Source organism: Amblyomma maculatum, mitochondrion (genome assembly GCF_055883805.1).
Source record: "Amblyomma maculatum isolate 1 mitochondrion, complete genome".
In the NCBI taxonomy this organism is placed as follows: domain Eukaryota; kingdom Metazoa; phylum Arthropoda; class Arachnida; order Ixodida; family Ixodidae; genus Amblyomma; species Amblyomma maculatum.
Window position 1 is genome coordinate 1 of NC_067898.1, and position 14,801 is coordinate 14,801.

The 14,801-nt window shown below is 21.2% G+C and overlaps 13 protein-coding genes and 24 non-coding genes across 37 annotated transcripts; 23 read left to right on the forward strand and 14 right to left on the reverse strand. All coding sequences in view use genetic code 5, as the record gives it.

The window, feature by feature from the left end:
- On the forward strand, positions 1–63 carry trnM. Its single transcript has one exon. It is a non-coding gene; the product is annotated as a tRNA-Met (tRNA).
- On the forward strand, positions 64–1,029 carry ND2 (NADH dehydrogenase subunit 2). The gene has a single exon. The coding sequence runs from the start codon at positions 64–66 to the stop codon at positions 1,027–1,029; it is 966 nt and encodes a 321-aa protein (YP_010535376.1).
- On the forward strand, positions 1,029–1,090 carry trnW. Its single transcript has one exon. It is a non-coding gene; the product is annotated as a tRNA-Trp (tRNA).
- trnY lies at positions 1,089–1,150 on the reverse strand. The gene has a single exon. It is a non-coding gene; the product is annotated as a tRNA-Tyr (tRNA).
- On the forward strand, positions 1,143–2,681 carry COX1 (cytochrome c oxidase subunit I). Its single transcript has one exon. It carries the CDS (start codon positions 1,143–1,145, stop codon positions 2,679–2,681), a length of 1,539 nt encoding a protein of 512 aa, YP_010535377.1.
- Positions 2,682–2,690: 9 nt separating this feature from the next.
- On the forward strand, positions 2,691–3,369 carry COX2 (cytochrome c oxidase subunit II). The gene has a single exon. A coding segment is annotated over exon 1 (679 nt).
- trnK lies at positions 3,370–3,434 on the forward strand. Its single transcript has one exon. It is a non-coding gene; the product is annotated as a tRNA-Lys (tRNA).
- On the forward strand, positions 3,435–3,496 carry trnD. Its single transcript has one exon. It is a non-coding gene; the product is annotated as a tRNA-Asp (tRNA).
- On the forward strand, positions 3,497–3,652 carry ATP8 (ATP synthase F0 subunit 8). The gene has a single exon. The coding sequence runs from the start codon at positions 3,497–3,499 to the stop codon at positions 3,650–3,652; it is 156 nt and encodes a 51-aa protein (YP_010535379.1).
- Positions 3,646–4,308, forward strand: ATP6 (ATP synthase F0 subunit 6). The gene has a single exon. It carries the CDS (start codon positions 3,646–3,648, stop codon positions 4,306–4,308), a length of 663 nt encoding a protein of 220 aa, YP_010535380.1.
- A 14-nt stretch (positions 4,309–4,322) lies between these two features.
- On the forward strand, positions 4,323–5,100 carry COX3 (cytochrome c oxidase subunit III). The gene has a single exon. A coding segment is annotated over exon 1 (778 nt).
- On the forward strand, positions 5,101–5,160 carry trnG. The gene has a single exon. It is a non-coding gene; the product is annotated as a tRNA-Gly (tRNA).
- Positions 5,161–5,502, forward strand: ND3 (NADH dehydrogenase subunit 3). Its single transcript has one exon. It carries the CDS (start codon positions 5,161–5,163, stop codon positions 5,500–5,502), a length of 342 nt encoding a protein of 113 aa, YP_010535382.1.
- Positions 5,503–5,510: 8 nt separating this feature from the next.
- trnA lies at positions 5,511–5,573 on the forward strand. The gene has a single exon. It is a non-coding gene; the product is annotated as a tRNA-Ala (tRNA).
- Positions 5,574–5,577: 4 nt separating this feature from the next.
- Positions 5,578–5,635, forward strand: trnR. Its single transcript has one exon. It is a non-coding gene; the product is annotated as a tRNA-Arg (tRNA).
- On the forward strand, positions 5,635–5,698 carry trnN. The gene has a single exon. It is a non-coding gene; the product is annotated as a tRNA-Asn (tRNA).
- On the forward strand, positions 5,697–5,753 carry trnS. The gene has a single exon. It is a non-coding gene; the product is annotated as a tRNA-Ser (tRNA).
- A 2-nt stretch (positions 5,754–5,755) lies between these two features.
- On the forward strand, positions 5,756–5,818 carry trnE. Its single transcript has one exon. It is a non-coding gene; the product is annotated as a tRNA-Glu (tRNA).
- Positions 5,815–6,757, reverse strand: ND1 (NADH dehydrogenase subunit 1). Its single transcript has one exon. A coding segment is annotated over exon 1 (943 nt).
- Positions 6,758–6,820, reverse strand: trnL. Its single transcript has one exon. It is a non-coding gene; the product is annotated as a tRNA-Leu (tRNA).
- Positions 6,821–8,031, reverse strand: rrn16. The gene has a single exon. It is a non-coding gene; the product is annotated as a 16S ribosomal RNA (ribosomal RNA).
- trnV lies at positions 8,032–8,093 on the reverse strand. Its single transcript has one exon. It is a non-coding gene; the product is annotated as a tRNA-Val (tRNA).
- Positions 8,094–8,869, reverse strand: rrn12. Its single transcript has one exon. It is a non-coding gene; the product is annotated as a 12S ribosomal RNA (ribosomal RNA).
- A 233-nt stretch (positions 8,870–9,102) lies between these two features.
- On the forward strand, positions 9,103–9,168 carry trnI. Its single transcript has one exon. It is a non-coding gene; the product is annotated as a tRNA-Ile (tRNA).
- Positions 9,169–9,170: 2 nt separating this feature from the next.
- trnQ lies at positions 9,171–9,238 on the reverse strand. Its single transcript has one exon. It is a non-coding gene; the product is annotated as a tRNA-Gln (tRNA).
- A 2-nt stretch (positions 9,239–9,240) lies between these two features.
- trnF lies at positions 9,241–9,300 on the reverse strand. The gene has a single exon. It is a non-coding gene; the product is annotated as a tRNA-Phe (tRNA).
- Positions 9,301–9,304: 4 nt separating this feature from the next.
- ND5 (NADH dehydrogenase subunit 5) lies at positions 9,305–10,963 on the reverse strand. Its single transcript has one exon. The coding sequence runs from the start codon at positions 10,961–10,963 to the stop codon at positions 9,305–9,307; it is 1,659 nt and encodes a 552-aa protein (YP_010535384.1).
- Positions 10,964–11,027, reverse strand: trnH. The gene has a single exon. It is a non-coding gene; the product is annotated as a tRNA-His (tRNA).
- Positions 11,028–11,031: 4 nt separating this feature from the next.
- Positions 11,032–12,348, reverse strand: ND4 (NADH dehydrogenase subunit 4). Its single transcript has one exon. It carries the CDS (start codon positions 12,346–12,348, stop codon positions 11,032–11,034), a length of 1,317 nt encoding a protein of 438 aa, YP_010535385.1.
- Positions 12,348–12,623, reverse strand: ND4L (NADH dehydrogenase subunit 4L). Its single transcript has one exon. It carries the CDS (start codon positions 12,621–12,623, stop codon positions 12,348–12,350), a length of 276 nt encoding a protein of 91 aa, YP_010535386.1.
- Positions 12,624–12,629: 6 nt separating this feature from the next.
- Positions 12,630–12,690, forward strand: trnT. Its single transcript has one exon. It is a non-coding gene; the product is annotated as a tRNA-Thr (tRNA).
- A 4-nt stretch (positions 12,691–12,694) lies between these two features.
- Positions 12,695–12,756, reverse strand: trnP. Its single transcript has one exon. It is a non-coding gene; the product is annotated as a tRNA-Pro (tRNA).
- Positions 12,757–12,762: 6 nt separating this feature from the next.
- On the forward strand, positions 12,763–13,197 carry ND6 (NADH dehydrogenase subunit 6). Its single transcript has one exon. The coding sequence runs from the start codon at positions 12,763–12,765 to the stop codon at positions 13,195–13,197; it is 435 nt and encodes a 144-aa protein (YP_010535387.1).
- A 4-nt stretch (positions 13,198–13,201) lies between these two features.
- Positions 13,202–14,278, forward strand: CYTB (cytochrome b). The gene has a single exon. It carries the CDS (start codon positions 13,202–13,204, stop codon positions 14,276–14,278), a length of 1,077 nt encoding a protein of 358 aa, YP_010535388.1.
- An 8-nt stretch (positions 14,279–14,286) lies between these two features.
- On the forward strand, positions 14,287–14,350 carry trnS. Its single transcript has one exon. It is a non-coding gene; the product is annotated as a tRNA-Ser (tRNA).
- A 2-nt stretch (positions 14,351–14,352) lies between these two features.
- trnL lies at positions 14,353–14,411 on the reverse strand. Its single transcript has one exon. It is a non-coding gene; the product is annotated as a tRNA-Leu (tRNA).
- Positions 14,412–14,744: 333 nt separating this feature from the next.
- trnC lies at positions 14,745–14,798 on the forward strand. Its single transcript has one exon. It is a non-coding gene; the product is annotated as a tRNA-Cys (tRNA).
- Positions 14,799–14,801: the final 3 nt, after the last annotated feature.

The following is a 14,801-nucleotide window of genomic DNA, read 5'->3' on the forward strand; positions in this document are numbered from 1 at the left end:
ATAAAGTAAGCTAAATTTAAAGCTAGTGGGTTCATACCCCAAAAATGAATAATTCCTTTATTAATTTTTTTTAAAAATTTAATAAAATGGCTAATTTTAATTACAATTATTATTTCATTTTCATCAAACTCCTGGTTTATTTTTTGATTAATAATAGAATTAAATCTTTTAATATTTATGCCTTTAATAAGAAATAAAAAAAAAAATAGTTCTAATTCTATAATTTCTTATTTCATTATTCAATCTTTCTCATCATCTCTATTTATTATAAGAGCTTTATATATATATATATATAACCAAATTAGATTTCAAATTATTATAATTATTGCTATATTAATAAAATTAGCGGTAATTCCATTTCATTTTTGACTTACTTCTTTAAGAGAATTAATTGAATTTTCTTCTCTTTGTATTATCTTAACATTACAAAAAATAATTCCTTTATTAATTTTATTTAATATTCAAATAAATTTTATCATTATATTTATTATTTTTTCAGCAATTTTTTCTTCAATTTTTGCAATTAATTCAAAAACAATTAAGAAAATTCTTATTTTTTCTTCAATTTCTCATCAAAGTTGAATTATAACGTTAATAATTGCAAAAAGAAATTTTTGAATTATTTATATATTAGTTTACTCACTAATTATTTTTAAAATTACTTCAATTCTAGAATACTGAAACGTGAATACTATTTCAAAGTTTTTAAATCAAAATAAAAATTTTCATACTAAATTGTCAATTATAATAATAATATTTTCCCTTGGGGGAATACCCCCATTTATAGGATTTTTAATTAAATTAATTTCAATTTTAATTTTGATTAAAAATTGTAATTTTATTTTAATATTATTAATTGTATCTTCAATAATTAACATCTATTTTTATATTCAATTAGCAAGCCCTACATTTTTTTTAAACTATTTTTCTTTTAAAAATTTTTTAATTAATAAATTTAATTTTAAAAATATTTTATTAAACATTAACTTAATAATTTTAATTTTAATTATAAATTCAATAACTTTTTAAAGATTTTAAGTTAAACAAACTATTTACCTTCAAAGTAAAAAATATTTTTTAATAAATCTTAGTAAAAGGAAAATTCCATAAGTAAATTTACAATTTACCGCCTAAAGTCAGCCATTTTACCGCGATGATTTTATTCTACCAATCATAAAGACATTGGGACAATATATTTAATTTTTGGTGCATGAGCAGGTATAATTGGATTATCAATAAGAATTTTAATTCGAATAGAATTAGGCCAACCAGGAACATTAATTGGAAATGACCAAATTTATAATGTAATTGTTACAGCCCATGCATTTATTATAATTTTTTTTATAGTAATACCTATTATAATTGGAGGATTTGGAAACTGGCTAGTTCCCATAATATTAGGAGCTCCGGACATAGCATTTCCTCGAATAAATAACATAAGTTTTTGACTTCTTCCACCTTCTCTATCACTTTTAATTAGATCTTCATTAGTAGAAGCTGGTGCTGGAACAGGATGAACAGTTTACCCTCCCCTTTCTTCAAACTTATCTCATTATGGCCCTTCTGTTGATATAGCTATTTTTTCACTTCATTTAGCTGGGGCATCATCAATTTTAGGTTCTATTAACTTCATTACAACCATTATTAACATACGTTCTTTAGGGATAACAATAGAGCGAATTCCTTTATTTGTTTGATCAGTATTTATTACAACAATTCTTCTTCTTTTATCATTACCTGTTTTAGCAGGTGCTATTACAATATTATTAACTGACCGAAATTTTAACACTTCTTTTTTTGACCCATCAGGTGGTGGTGATCCAATTTTATATCAACATTTATTTTGATTCTTTGGACATCCCGAAGTTTATATTTTAATTTTACCCGGATTTGGAATAATTTCCCACATTATTTGCTTTCATACAGGGAAAAAAGAGCCTTTTGGAAATTTAGGGATAATTTATGCTATATTAGCAATTGGATTATTAGGATTTATTGTATGAGCTCATCACATATTTACTGTTGGTATAGATGTAGATACACGAGCTTACTTTACATCAGCTACTATAATTATTGCTGTTCCAACAGGAATTAAAATTTTTAGTTGGCTAGCAACACTTCACGGTACTAACATTAAATTTAATACACCAATTTTATGAAGATTAGGATTTATTTTTTTATTTACAATTGGTGGATTAACTGGAATTATATTAGCTAATTCTTCTATTGATATCATTCTACATGACACTTATTATGTAGTTGCTCATTTTCATTATGTTCTTTCAATAGGGGCAGTTTTTGCAATTATGGGGGCTATTATTCATTGATTTCCTATAATATTCAGAGTAAATTTCAATTCTATTTTAACCAAAAGACAATTTATAATTACTTTTATTGGAGTTAACATAACATTTTTCCCTCAACATTTTTTAGGCTTAAGTGGAATACCACGTCGATATTCTGATTACCCAGATTTTTTCTCAAAATGAAATTTATTTTCATCAATTGGGTCAATTATTTCATTAATTGGGATTGTCTTTCTAATTATTATTATTTGAATTTCATTAACTAACAAGAAAATTGTTTTTTCATCTTTCTCTTCTTCTGCTTCAATTGAATGAATAATAAATTTTCCCCCTTCTGAGCACACTTTCAGACAAAATAACATTATTATTAAATAACAATCTAAAATACTAATGATAACTTGATCTCAAATGTCATTTCCAGATATAAACTCTCCAGTTATAGAACAAATAGCATTTTTTCATGATCACTCAATAATAATTATTATTTCAATTACAATTATTACAATATATATAATTTTTAATATTATTAGAAATTCATTCTCTAGACGATCAATAATAGAAGGACAAGAAATTGAAATTATTTGAACAATTATTCCAACAATCACTCTAATTTTTATTGCTATTCCATCTTTACATCTTCTTTACTTAACAGATGAAATTTTTAATGCTCAAACTTCAGTTAAAGTTATTGGTCATCAATGATATTGATCTTATGAATATTCAGATTTTAACAAAGAATTTGATTCTTTTCTTATTTCAGAGCAAGATATAAAAAAAAATTCATTTCGATTATTAGAAACAGATAATAATCTTTTGATTCCTTTTAATACAATAATTAAATTTTTAATTACATCAGGCGATGTAATTCATTCTTGAACAATTCCATCTTTAGGAATAAAAATAGATGCAGTTCCAGGACGTCTTAATCAAACATTTACTTTTGCAAAACGGCCTGGAATATTTTTTGGTCAATGTTCTGAAATTTGCGGAGCAAATCACAGTTTTATACCAATTTCTATAGAAATTACTAAAATGGACAATTTTATTAAATTTATTAAAAATTCATTGAATGGCTGAAGTTTTAAGCATTGGTCTCTTAAACCTAATTATAGTGATACACTTTCAATGGGAAATCTAGTTAAATTTATAACAAAAGAATGTCATTCTTTAATTACTTTTAGTGTTTTCCTATTCCACAACTTTTTCCAATAAATTGACTATTCCTTTCATTTATTTTATTTTTAATATTCTCTTTACTAATTACTAACCTTTTTTTTTTAAAAACCTATAAAATTTCTATAAAAAGAAATTTTTTTAATTTAAAATTAAATGAATTTAAATGATAAATAATTTATTTTCAATTTTTGACCCTTCAACATCATTATATTTTAGATTTAATTGAATAACTTTAAGTTTATGAATTTTTATTACTCCTTTACCTTTTTGAATTTCATCATCTTTATTTATAATTTCCTGAAAAATTCTAATTAAAAAAATTTTTCAGGAAATTATAAATAACATAAGATACTTAAAATATAAAAATATATTATTTATAATTTCAATTTTTTTGATTATTTTTTTTAGAAATGTTGGTGGTTTATTACCTTTTGTTTTTACCCCTTCAAGACATTTAGTATTCTCAATATTATTTTCTTTTCCCTTTTGAATTTCATTAATTATTTTTGGCATTGTTAATAAATTTAACATAATTATATGTCATTTAGTTCCAATAGGTTCTCCTATTTTGTTAAGATTTTTTATAGTTTTAATTGAAACAATTAGAAATATTATTCGTCCAATTACTTTATCAATTCGATTAACTGCCAATATAATTAGAGGTCATTTATTAATTCACTTACTTTCATCAATTATAATAAAATTACCTTATTATTTTTTAATATTGTTAATTATAATAATATTATTAATTTTAGAAACTGCTGTTGCTATTATTCAAAGTTTTGTGTTTATTACTTTAATTTCTCTTTATATTAATGAAATTTAATTTTTTTTTAACTTATGATATTTCATCCTTTTCATTTAGTTGAAAAAAGACCTTGACCTTTAACGAGATCAATTTCAGCTTTTTCATTGACATTAGGTTTTGTAAATTATTTTAATTATAAAGAAAGAGAATTAATTTTTATTGCATTATTTTTATTAATTTTATCTTCTTTTCAATGATGACGTGATATTTCTCGAGAAGCATCATTGCAAGGTTTTCACACAAAATTTGTTTTGCAAGGTTTAAAATTTGGAATAATACTTTTTATTTTATCTGAAATTTTTTTCTTTATTTCTTTTTTTTGAGCTTTTTTCCATAGAAGTCTATCTCCCAATATTGAATTAGGTAGAAATTGACCCCCCAAAAATATTTTTCCCTTTAATCCTTATGAAATTCCTTTATTAAATTCAACCATTTTAATTTCCTCAGGAATTTCTGTAACGTGAGCACATCATGCTATTATAAATGGAAAACTAAAGTCTTCTTTATTGTCATTAAAAATAACCATTTTTTTAGGAATTTTATTTACAATTTTCCAAATGTTTGAATATTACGAGGCCCAATTTTCTATCACTGATAGAATTTTTGGATCTACATTTTTTTTAACAACAGGTTTTCACGGAATTCATGTTATTATTGGAACAATTTTTTTAATTATTTCTTTTTTACGTATTAAAAATTGTTTAATATCAAAAAGTCATTTTTTTGGATTTGAAGCTTCAGCTTGATACTGACATTTTGTCGATGTAGTCTGATTATTTTTATTTACATTTATATATTGATGAATCTTTTGTTTAATTAGTATAAAAAGTACATTTAATTTCCAATTAAAAAGTTTATTTAAATTAAACAATTTTATACAAATTTATATTAATTATCCCTCTAATTGTTGCTTTTATTTTTTTTTTTTTCCTTTTAAATTTTAAAAATATTAATTCAAAAGAAAAATTATCTCCTTTTGAATGTGGATTTGACCCATTTTCAATATCTCGTCTTCCATTTTCTTTAAAATTTTTTTTTATTGGAATTGTTTTCTTAATTTTTGATGTCGAAATTATTGTAATTTTACCTTATCCTATTATACTAATAAATAAAAATCTATTTTTAATTTTTTCATTTTTAATTATTAATATAATTATTCTTTTAGGATTATTATTTGAGTGAAAATTAGGAATAATTGATTGAATAAAATAAATTTTTTTAGAAAAGTATTTAAAATTTTATAAAATCTAATTTGCAATTAGAAATTGATCTTTCCTTTTCTGTTTTAAATAAAGCGATTATTTGCATTCAGTTTCGACCTGAATTTAGAATTATATTCTATTTTTAATAGAAGCCAAAAAAGAGGCTATTCATTGTTAATGAAAAAATTGGTTTTATCCCTATTAAGATTAAATTTAAATTAGGCTTCTAACCTAACTATAATGGAAAACCATTTTAATCTTTTATTTAAATAGTGTATAATTAACACTTAACATTTTCATTGTTAAAATTCCTAAGGATTTAAATTTATATTTCCAAAAATTGATGCAAAAACTATAAGAATACACAAAAAATATGTGTATGCTAAAAAAAAAAATAAAATTACTACAGGGAGAATATTCTTTCAAGCTATTATTATTAATTTGTCATAACGAAATCGAACAAAAGTTCTTCGAATTATAATAAATAAAATTATTAAAAATAGTGTTATCATTCCATTGAATTTTGAAAATCCTAAAAATAAATAATTCGTAATTATTCTTATAAGAATAATTATTCCATATTCAGACATAAAAATTATGGCGAACAATCATGATCCGTACTCAATATTAAAACCAGAAACTAATTCAGATTCCCCTTCAGATAAATCAAAAGGTGTCCGATTAGTTTCTGCTAATAAAATAATTATTCAAATAATAAAAATTAAAAAAAAACAATAAAAATTCATAAAATATTCTTGCTGAATAATATAATTTTTAATTGAAAATCTTTCAAAAATTAATCTCAATCTAATTAATAATATAGCTATTCTTACTTCATAAGAGATAATTTGAGCGAAACCTCGGTAAGAGCCAATAAGAGAATATTTAGAATTAGATGCCCACCCACTAAAAAGAATTGTATATCTTCTTAATCTTGAAACACAAAGAAAAAAAACTAAAGTTAAATTTAGTATTATATTTCTTCTTTTAAAATAAAAAATTAATCACATAATTATTATTAATACAATTCTTATAATTGGTGAAATTACATACAAAAATAAATTTAAATAAAATATTAAATTTATTTCTTTTCTAAATAATTTTAATGCATCACTAAAAGGCTGAAGAATACCTAAATATCCTGATTTATTAGGACCTTTTCGAATTTGACAATAACCTATAATTTTTCGTTCAAGTAATGTAAAAAAAGCAATTCTTATTAATGCTATTAAAATTAAAATAAAAAATAATATAAAATTTAAAATTATTAAAGGAAAATAATTCATTTAGGAAGCTTAAATTCCTAGCATAATTTCTGCCACTTTAATTAATTCCAAAAATTGATGCAAAAACTGTCATATCTTAAAAAATAATTTTATTTAAGAATTCCTTTCGTACTAACTTAAAAAGTTAATTATTAATTAAGATAGAAACCAACCTGATTCTCATCGGTCTAAACTCAGATCATGTAGGATTTTAAAAGTTGAACAAACTTCTTTTTTTAACTTCTTCATTAAAAAAGAATCCTAATCCAACATCGAGGTCGCAAACTATTTTGTCTATAAGAACTATCAAAAATTATTACGCTGTTATCCCTAGAGTATTTTTTCAAATAACCAATATTATTGGTTCTTTTTTAAAAAAATTAAAGTTTTTAATATTTAATAATCGCCCCAATTAAAAAATTTCAATAAAATACTGTATTTTATTGAAATTTTTAAAATTCTTAGGGTCTTCTTGTCCTTAATTTTTATTATTGTTTCTTCACATATAAAATTAATTTCAATTTTTAAAATTAAAAAAGAAATTTTATGAAATTCCATTCTCTTAGCACTCAATTAAAGTCTTATTTCAATACCTTTGTATAGTCAAAATACTACAGCAATTTAAAATATTCATTGAGCAGGATTTACATTTAATTAATAATTTCTAAATGAAATGTTTTTAATAAACAGTCATAAAATTTATTTGCCGAGTTCTTAAAATTTATTTATTATTAATAAATAAATAGATTTAAATAAATTCTATATAAAATATTATTTTACTAATAATGTCATTTTTATTAAAAAATATTATTTTTTTTTATATTTAAAAAATTAAATTTTTTTTTTAAAATAATATAAAATTATTTATAAAAATTAAAGGGAAATATTATTCCTTTTTAATTAATCAATTTTTTCTTCTTAAATTTTTTTTTAGCTTATCCCAAAAAAATTATTCTATTTAATTATGAAAATTTTTGTAAAATAGAAAAATGTTAAATTTTTCAAATACCAACTAGATATCAAAAAATTTGATAAGAATTTCACTTCTATAATATTATTTAATAATTTTTTGAAATAAATTACTATGCTATAACATAATAGATCTTTTTTTTTCGAGAAATTTAAATTTTTAATTTATTTAAACAATCCCTAATACAAAAGGTACAAAAAATTACTTTTTTTATAAAAAACTCTTCCTTTTCAGTTTTAATTTTTTAATAAAAAAAGTAATTTTTTAATTTTTAAATTTAATAAAAAAAAATTAACTTTTTTATAAAAAATGGTAAAATATACAAATTTTCATTGTAAATGAAACATCATTCTTGATTTCATTTTTAAAACACTTTCCAGTATTTTAACTTTGTTACGACTTATCTTATAAAAAAGAGCGACGGGCGATATGTACATATTTCAGAGCTTTATTCAAAAAATCATTTTATTAAATTTTTACTTTCAAATCCTAAATTGAATTTCATTTCTTCTTTCTTAAAAGAAATGAAATTCACTTCATGCTAAAATTTAAGCTGCACCTTGACTTAACTTCCTATTAAAATTAATTTTTTAGTAATAATAGTTAATTATTACTTTAATAGTGGTATACAAACTGATTTAACAAATTTTAGTAAGATTTAGGTGTTTTATCCATTAAAGAGCAAATTCCTCTGAAAAGCTTGAAATACCGCCATAATTTTTTGTTTTCATTATTTTATTTACTAACAACATAAAGATTTTAATAATAGGGTATCTAATCCTAGTTTAAGTTTAAATTTTTCAATTTATTTTTTATTTAAATTAATAAAAAATTTCACCTTTTTTATTAACTAATATTCCCGAGTTTATTAAAAATTAATTTTCTTAAATTAGAAATAAATTTTTTTGTATAACCGCTGCTGCTGGCACAAAATTAGCTAAATTAAATTTTTTAAAACTCAATAATTATTAATTATTAAATAAATTTTATTTTCTGATGCAATTTTTATTATATTTTAAAATTCATAAAAATTTTATAAAGATTTTCTAAGTAACCTAATTAAATTATCAGGCAATTCATAGCTATTTGTTATTATTTGCTTCATTTTTTTTTTTTTTGCCAAACTCATGTCTATCGGTTTATTTTGCTTATAAAAGAGAAGTTATGCTAAATTTTACGCGCCATTCTCCCCGTGCTTTGAGTCAGTTAGGATTTTGAGCTAGATGCCTTCATCTATCTCTTTTTCTCCGAATTTATTAGTTAGTAAATGTGAGTTGGACTTAGTATGACCCTTTGTTACGACTAGATAAGTCAATAAATGAGACAGCCGGACGTCGACCCTTATTTTAAATAGATGTAAACATATTATCGCGTAAGTAAAATGCCTGATTTAAAGGATTATCTTGATAGGATAAAACATGTAATATATTTACTTTTACTAATATAACTTTGATAAATAATTTTTATCACCTAAAAAATCAAAATTTTTCGTGCTTTTACACTAAAAGTTATTTATCTTTAATAAAATATTTTTACATTTTCAGTGTAATGTTTTTTTTTAAACTATAAAGATAAATTTAAATAATAAATATAAATATTATTAGTAATAATATTATTACTAATTTTCTTAAATTTTTTTTTTCAATTCAATAATTAAAATTTAAAAAATTTGCTATTGAAAAATTAAAATTTTTTGGCCCCAAAGTTTCTATTCATGTTCAATCTCTTATTCTAATTTTAATAAAAGTTTTATTATTTGATAATACAATATATCTAGACAAAAACGAAAGATGTCAAATTTTATAGAAAAAATCTAAATTTAAATTTTTTCTATTTGAAAAATTATAAATATTATAGAAAAAAAATAATACAAATACTATAAGTATTAAAGTAATGTGCTTTGGAAATATATGAATAAATACAATAGAAAAATTTGGATTTAAAAACCAAAATAATAAATTTCCAATTACAATTATAAGTAAACATAAAATAAAAATAGAAAAATTTATATAAAAATCAAAGTTAAATTTCAAAAAATGTAAATTCATTACCCCCTTTAAATATAAAATGTAAATTATTCGATAACAATAAAGAAATGTAAATATAATTCCTGTCAAAAAAAAAATTAATAATATACAATTATTTATTTTAAAAAAAAAAAATTCAACAATTATATCTTTTGAGTAAAATCCTCCAATAAAAGGAAAACCAATTAATGATAAAATTGAAATTAACATACATCTAGAAATTATTGGTCTAAAATTAAAAAAATTTCCTAATATACGAATATCTTGAATTCCATTTAAATAATGAATAACTAATCCAGCACACAAAAACAACATTGATTTAAAAATAGCATGTAAAATTAAATGAAAAAAAGCTACCTCTATTATTCCAATTGATAAGGAAATTATTATTATTGATAATTGCCTTAACGTAGAAAAAGCAATAATTTTTTTCATATCACATTCAAAAAATGCATTAATTCCTGATATTATTAAAGTTAACAAAGAAATTTTTAATAAAATATTTGAATAAAAACTATTCATAAATAAAAAATTAAAGCGTATTAATAAATAAACTCCGGCTGTTACAAGTGTAGAGGAATGAACTAATGCTGAAACAGGTGTTGGAGCTGCTATTGCAGCCGGTAATCAAGCTGAGAAAGGAATTTGAGCTCTTTTTGTTAAACCCGCAATTAAAATTAGAATTCCACAAATTAGTTCAATTTTTGTTATTGTTATTAAATCAAATGAGCCAAAATTAATGAAAAAGATTATTGCTAAAATAATTATTACATCCCCTACTCGATTTCTAATAATAGTTATTATTCCTGAGTTATAAGAATTTACTCTTTGATAGTAAATAACTAGACAATAAGAAACTAAACCTAATCCATCTCAACCCAAAATAATTATAAAAATGTTAGGTATTAAAATTAAAAATAATATTGAAAGTACAAATAATAATACTACTAAACAAAATGAATTTTTATTCAATTCATTTTTTATATATCTATTTCTATAAATAATTACTAATCCTGAAATTATTGTCACAACCGCCGAAAATATAGTTCTTATTCAGTCAAACAAAAAATAAAACTTAAAATCAATATTTAATATTGAAATCATAAAATATTCTATTACAATTGTATTTCTTAAACTAAATGTATAAAAATACAAGATTACAAAAATGAATGATACTAACAATAAAAAGGTTCCTCAATAAACAAAAATTGTTTAATGATTTTTATCTTCTATAAATCCACAATTTATAATTTTTAATATAAACTAATTAAACCTTATTAAATTCATTCACAAAATAAAGAAATTTTTAAAAATCAAACAAATAAAGGAAAAAAATGAAGAAATAATAAATTGTACTCTCGAATTTTAATTAATGACCTAGATCAAAAAATTCATCCAGACCCATGATTAATATAACTATATAAATAAATAGAATAACAAGCTCTTAAAAATACAATTAATCTAATAGGAATAAAATATAAAATTCTTATTTTTAAAATTCTTATTCTTAAAAATAGTTCCCCAAAAAGATTCATTGTTATTGGAGCAGATATATTAATAATTCTAAATATAAATCATCAAAGAACCAGAGAAGGAAAAATTGTTTTTAAACCCTTAAATATAATAATTCTTCGGGTAAAAACACGTTCGTAAATTAAGTTTGCCATGCAAAATAAAGCAGAACTGCAAAGTCCATGGCCAATTATCAATAAAAGAGATCCTATTCTTCTTAATTTTGAAAATGTTAATATTCCTCTTAATACTACTCCTATATGGCATACTGAAGAATAGGCAATTAATGATTTAATATCAGTTTGATAAAGACAATATAATCTAATTATTACACTTCCTCAAATTGATACAATTATAATAATTTCACAATAGTTTACTACATCAATTAAAAAAATTCTTTTAAATCGAAAAATTCCATAAATTCCTAATTTTAGTAAAATTCCTGCTAAAATTATTGAGCCAGAAATAGGTGCTTCAACATGAGCTTTTGGAAGTCATAAATGGAATAAAAATATTGGAATTTTTACTAAAAATCCCATTATTATAAATAAAAAAAAAAATCCTAGTGATCTTCTAATCCATTCTATATAGGGATAATATAAACAATTTATTTTATTGAAATAACAAATTAAAATAATAAGTATAGGAAATGACCCAAAAATTGTATATATTATTATGTAAACTCCAGCTTGAAGTCGTTCTGGCTGATTTCCTCAGCCAAAAATTAGTATAATAATAGGAAATAATACAGATTCAAAAAAGAAGTAAAATATTAACAAATTTCTTACTGAAAAACAAATAAATAGCAAAAATATTATTAAATTAATATAAAAAATAAATTTTTTATTTTTAAATACATTCAAAGAAATTCTTGCTATAATTATTAAAATTGAAATTCAAAGGGTTAAAATAATTAATAATATTCTTATTAAATCTAAACAAAAAAATTCTCTAATTGTTATCCCATTTTTAAAAGTTATTTCTATTATTAATAAAATTACAGAAAATAACATAATAACTATAATTTCAAAAGTTTTTATAAAAAACACAACCCATAAAATTGCAATTCTTATAATAATTATTAACATTTAATTAAATCAAATGAATTAATTATTTCATTTCCGTAAAAATTGTTTGTCAAAACAAGCAATCTCAAACCTAAGGCTGCTTCACAAACAATTGTAATTAAAAAAATAAAAATATTTAAAATGTTAAATATAATAAAATAATAAAAAATAATTAAAATTAAAGTTATATATATAAATTCGATTCTTATTAAAATTATAATTAAATGAAATCGATTAAAAATTAAAGAAAAAATACCAATAATATACAAAAATAATGATATTATTATCATAAGTCAGTTTAAGTAATTTAATTAAAATAATGGTTTTGTAAACCATCATTGAACTTTTCCTTAAACAGTATTCAGAAAAGATTTCTCTCCTAAAATCTCCAAAATTTTTATACTAATTATATAATATTTTCTGTTTATAATTAAATTAATTATTACAATTATTATTATTTTTTTATCAATATCACACCCTATAATAATATTAATTTCAATTATTATATTAACTTTTTTTATTTCTTTTTTTTTTTACAATAATTTTTGTAATTCATTTATTCCTTTAATTATAATTCTTTTAATTTTAGGTGGGATATTAATTATTTTTATATACATAGTTAGACTTTGTCCTAATAAGAAAATAAATTTTAATTATATTAATTCAATAATTATAAGAATTATAATTTTAATCTTTATTTCTTTTAATAAAATTTTATTAAAATTTCATTTGCAAGATTTAATTAAAATTTATTTTCCTATGTTTATTAATATATTATTATTAATAATATGCTATCTTTTAATTACATTAATAGTAGTGATAAAAATTTTAAATTGAATTTCCTCCCCGCTAAAAAGATTTTAAACCTATGATAAAGTTAATAAATCCCTTAGTTAATTTGCCTACACCCTCAAGTATTTCATACATATGAAATTTTGGATCACTTTTAGGAATTTGTTTAATAATTCAAATTTTATCAGGAATTTTTTTAGCAATAAACTTTTCAAGTGATATTTCAACTGCATTTTCAATAATTTCTCATATTCAACGAGATGTAAATTATGGATGATTAATTCGAAGAATCCATGCCAATGGAGCTTCAATATTTTTTATTTTCATTTATATTCATATTGGGCGAGGAATTTATTATTCTTCTTTTTTTTTTTATAAGGTTTGATTATCAGGTATTTTTATTATTTTTATTCTTATAGCAACAGCTTTTTTAGGATATATTCTACCTTGAGGTCAAATATCATTTTGAGGGGCGACTGTTATTACTAATTTAATTTCAGCTATTCCTTATGTAGGACAATCAATTACTTTCTGAATTTGAGGAGGATTTTCCGTTGATAATAACACATTAATTCGATTTTTTTCTCTTCATTTTATTTTTCCATTCATTTTAGTTGGTTTGTCTATAATTCATATTATTTTTATTCATGAAAAGGGTTCTTCAAATCCATTAGGAATTTCATTAAATCTAGATAAATTGCCTTTCCATCCCTATTTTTCTGTTAAAGATATTATAGGAGCAATAATTATTTTTTTACCTTTTATTTTTATAGTTCTTTTATATCCTTATATATTAATAGATGCAGAAAATTTCAATATGGCTAATCCTATAATTACCCCCCCTCATATTCAACCAGAATGATATTTTTTATTTGCATATGCAATTCTTCGTTCAATTCCTAATAAATTAGGGGGGGTAATTGCTTTAATAATATCTATTTTAATTATTTTAATTCTTCCAATTCTTATAAAAAATAAATTATTATCTTTATATTTTAATTTCTTCAAAAAACTAGTTTTTTGAAGAATGATTAATATATTTATTTTGTTGACTTACTTAGGTGCTATACCTATTGAATATCCTTATGAAATATTAAGAAAATTAGTAACTTTTTTATATTTCTCTTTTTTCTTTTTATTAACATTGAATTAAAATAAATAGACTTTTTAACTATTTAAGTATATATTTTGAAAATATAAAAAAGAGATAATTCTCTATAAGTCTAATTTCAATTGAAAATTCATAAATAAATTCTAAATTTATTGCATTTATCTGCCAAATTGAATTTTTTTTTTGGCTAACATTGAACATAACCTATATAAATTAATTATATTTTTATCGTTTTATTTTTTTTTTTTTGCCAAACTCATGTCTATCGGTTTATTTTGCTTATAAAAGAGAAGTTATGCTAAATTTTACGCGCCATTCTCCCCGTGTTTTGAGTCAGTTAGGATTTTGAGCTAGATGCCTTCATCTATCTCTTTTTCTCCGAATTTATTAGTTAGTAAATGTGAGTTGGACTTAGTATGACCCTTTGTTACGACTAGATAAGTCAATAAATGAGACAGCCGGACGTCGACCCTTATTTTAAATAGATGTAAACATATTATCGCGTAAAAATCTTATTAACATTAAACTGCAAATTTAAAAATGAATAAAAATTCTAAGATTTTTA